This window comes from Austrofundulus limnaeus, unplaced genomic scaffold, assembly GCF_001266775.1.
Source record: "Austrofundulus limnaeus strain Quisiro unplaced genomic scaffold, Austrofundulus_limnaeus-1.0 Scaffold3281, whole genome shotgun sequence".
Lineage (NCBI taxonomy): Eukaryota > Metazoa > Chordata > Actinopteri > Cyprinodontiformes > Rivulidae > Austrofundulus > Austrofundulus limnaeus.
In genome coordinates, this window is record NW_013955683.1 from 2,082 (window position 1) to 3,472 (window position 1,391).

The 1,391-nt window shown below is 44.2% G+C and overlaps 1 protein-coding gene across 1 annotated transcript in view; it reads right to left on the reverse strand.

Annotated features, from left to right (window-relative positions):
* Window positions 1–698: 698 nt before the first annotated feature.
* LOC106511823 (protein FAM122A) overlaps window positions 699–1,391 on the reverse strand; it is a gene marked incomplete at both ends in the record, with an annotated part of 2,220 nt that continues 1,527 nt past the window's right edge. Inside the window, 3 exon segments of the mRNA XM_014000556.1 lie at window positions 699–756; window positions 828–874; window positions 1,174–1,230. Of these exon segments, the coding sequence (XP_013856010.1) occupies window positions 699–756; window positions 828–874; window positions 1,174–1,230 (162 nt within the window).

The following is a 1,391-nucleotide window of genomic DNA, read 5'->3' on the forward strand; positions in this document are numbered from 1 at the left end:
ATCACTGTGATCCAGATCCAAACTGGATCACTGTGATCCAGATCCAAACTGGATCACTGTGATCCAGATCCAAACTGGATCACTGTGATCCAGATCCAAACTGGATCACTGTAATCCAGATTCAAACTGGATCACTGTGATCCAGATCCAAACTGGATCACTGTAATCCAGATTCAAACGGAATTACTGAGATCCAGATCCAAACTGGATCACTGTAATCCAGATTCAAACGGAATTACTGAGATCCAGATCCAAACTGGATCACTGTAATCCAGATTCAAACTGGATCACTGTGATCCAGATCCAAACTGGATCACTGTAATCCAGATTCAAACTGGATCACTGTGATCCAGATTCAAACTGGATCACTGTAATCCAGATTCAAACTGGATCACTGTAATCCTGATTCAAACTGAATTACTGTAATCCATATCCAAACTAGATCACTGTGATCCAAATCCAAACTAGATCACTGTAATCCAGATTCAAACTGGATCACAGTGATCCAGATCCAAACTGGATCACTGTGATCCAGATTCAAACTGGATCACTGTAATCCATATCCAAACTGGATCACTGTGATCCAGATTCAAACTGGATCACTGTAATCCAGAATGAAACCAACAAACCTCATAAAGAATCAAACGTTCCGACAGGAAGCTCTGCCTGAACCTTCCAAATAAGAGCATGACTCTCACCACTGAGGCGTGCTGGTGCCACTGGCCCACCGGAGGAACTGGGACCAGACTGGAGGGACTGAGGGGACACAAAGAGACCAGGCTGAGTGTCAGAGGGGTCGAAGGTCATTGAGGAGGTGTGAGGGGTACCTGACTCTCTGCAGACTGTCTCTGAGCATCAGCTCCATGTTCTCCTCCTGCTCCAAACACAAACACACAGTCAGCTGGTTTACTGAACAGAACCAGAACTTTAATCCAACCTGAACAAACACTCTGTAAATAAATATAAATTATAAATAAACTCTTTTAAGTTCTGAAGATCTGAACCTTAAAGTGTAGCTGAAGGTTAGAAGAGAATCATGTTTGATATAAACAGAGGAAGAACTGAGGAAGAGGAAGTGACATCAGAAGCAGATTTAAACCCCTCCTACAGACCCGGATCACATCCTGTCTGGTTTTTAATCTTTAGAGGAACAAGCAGCAGGTTCTGACTCACCGGTCTCTTCAGGTCCGATCTGTCTCCACTCAGAGAGAACGGAGACAAGGGGACATGCTGACGAGACAAGACAAGACTGTTAGACCTGCTCCATCCAACCATCATCCAACTAACCAACCAACCATCATCCAACCAACCAACCAACCAACCAACCAACCAACATCCAAACAACCAACCAACCAACCATCATCCATCCAACCAACCACCATCATCCAACT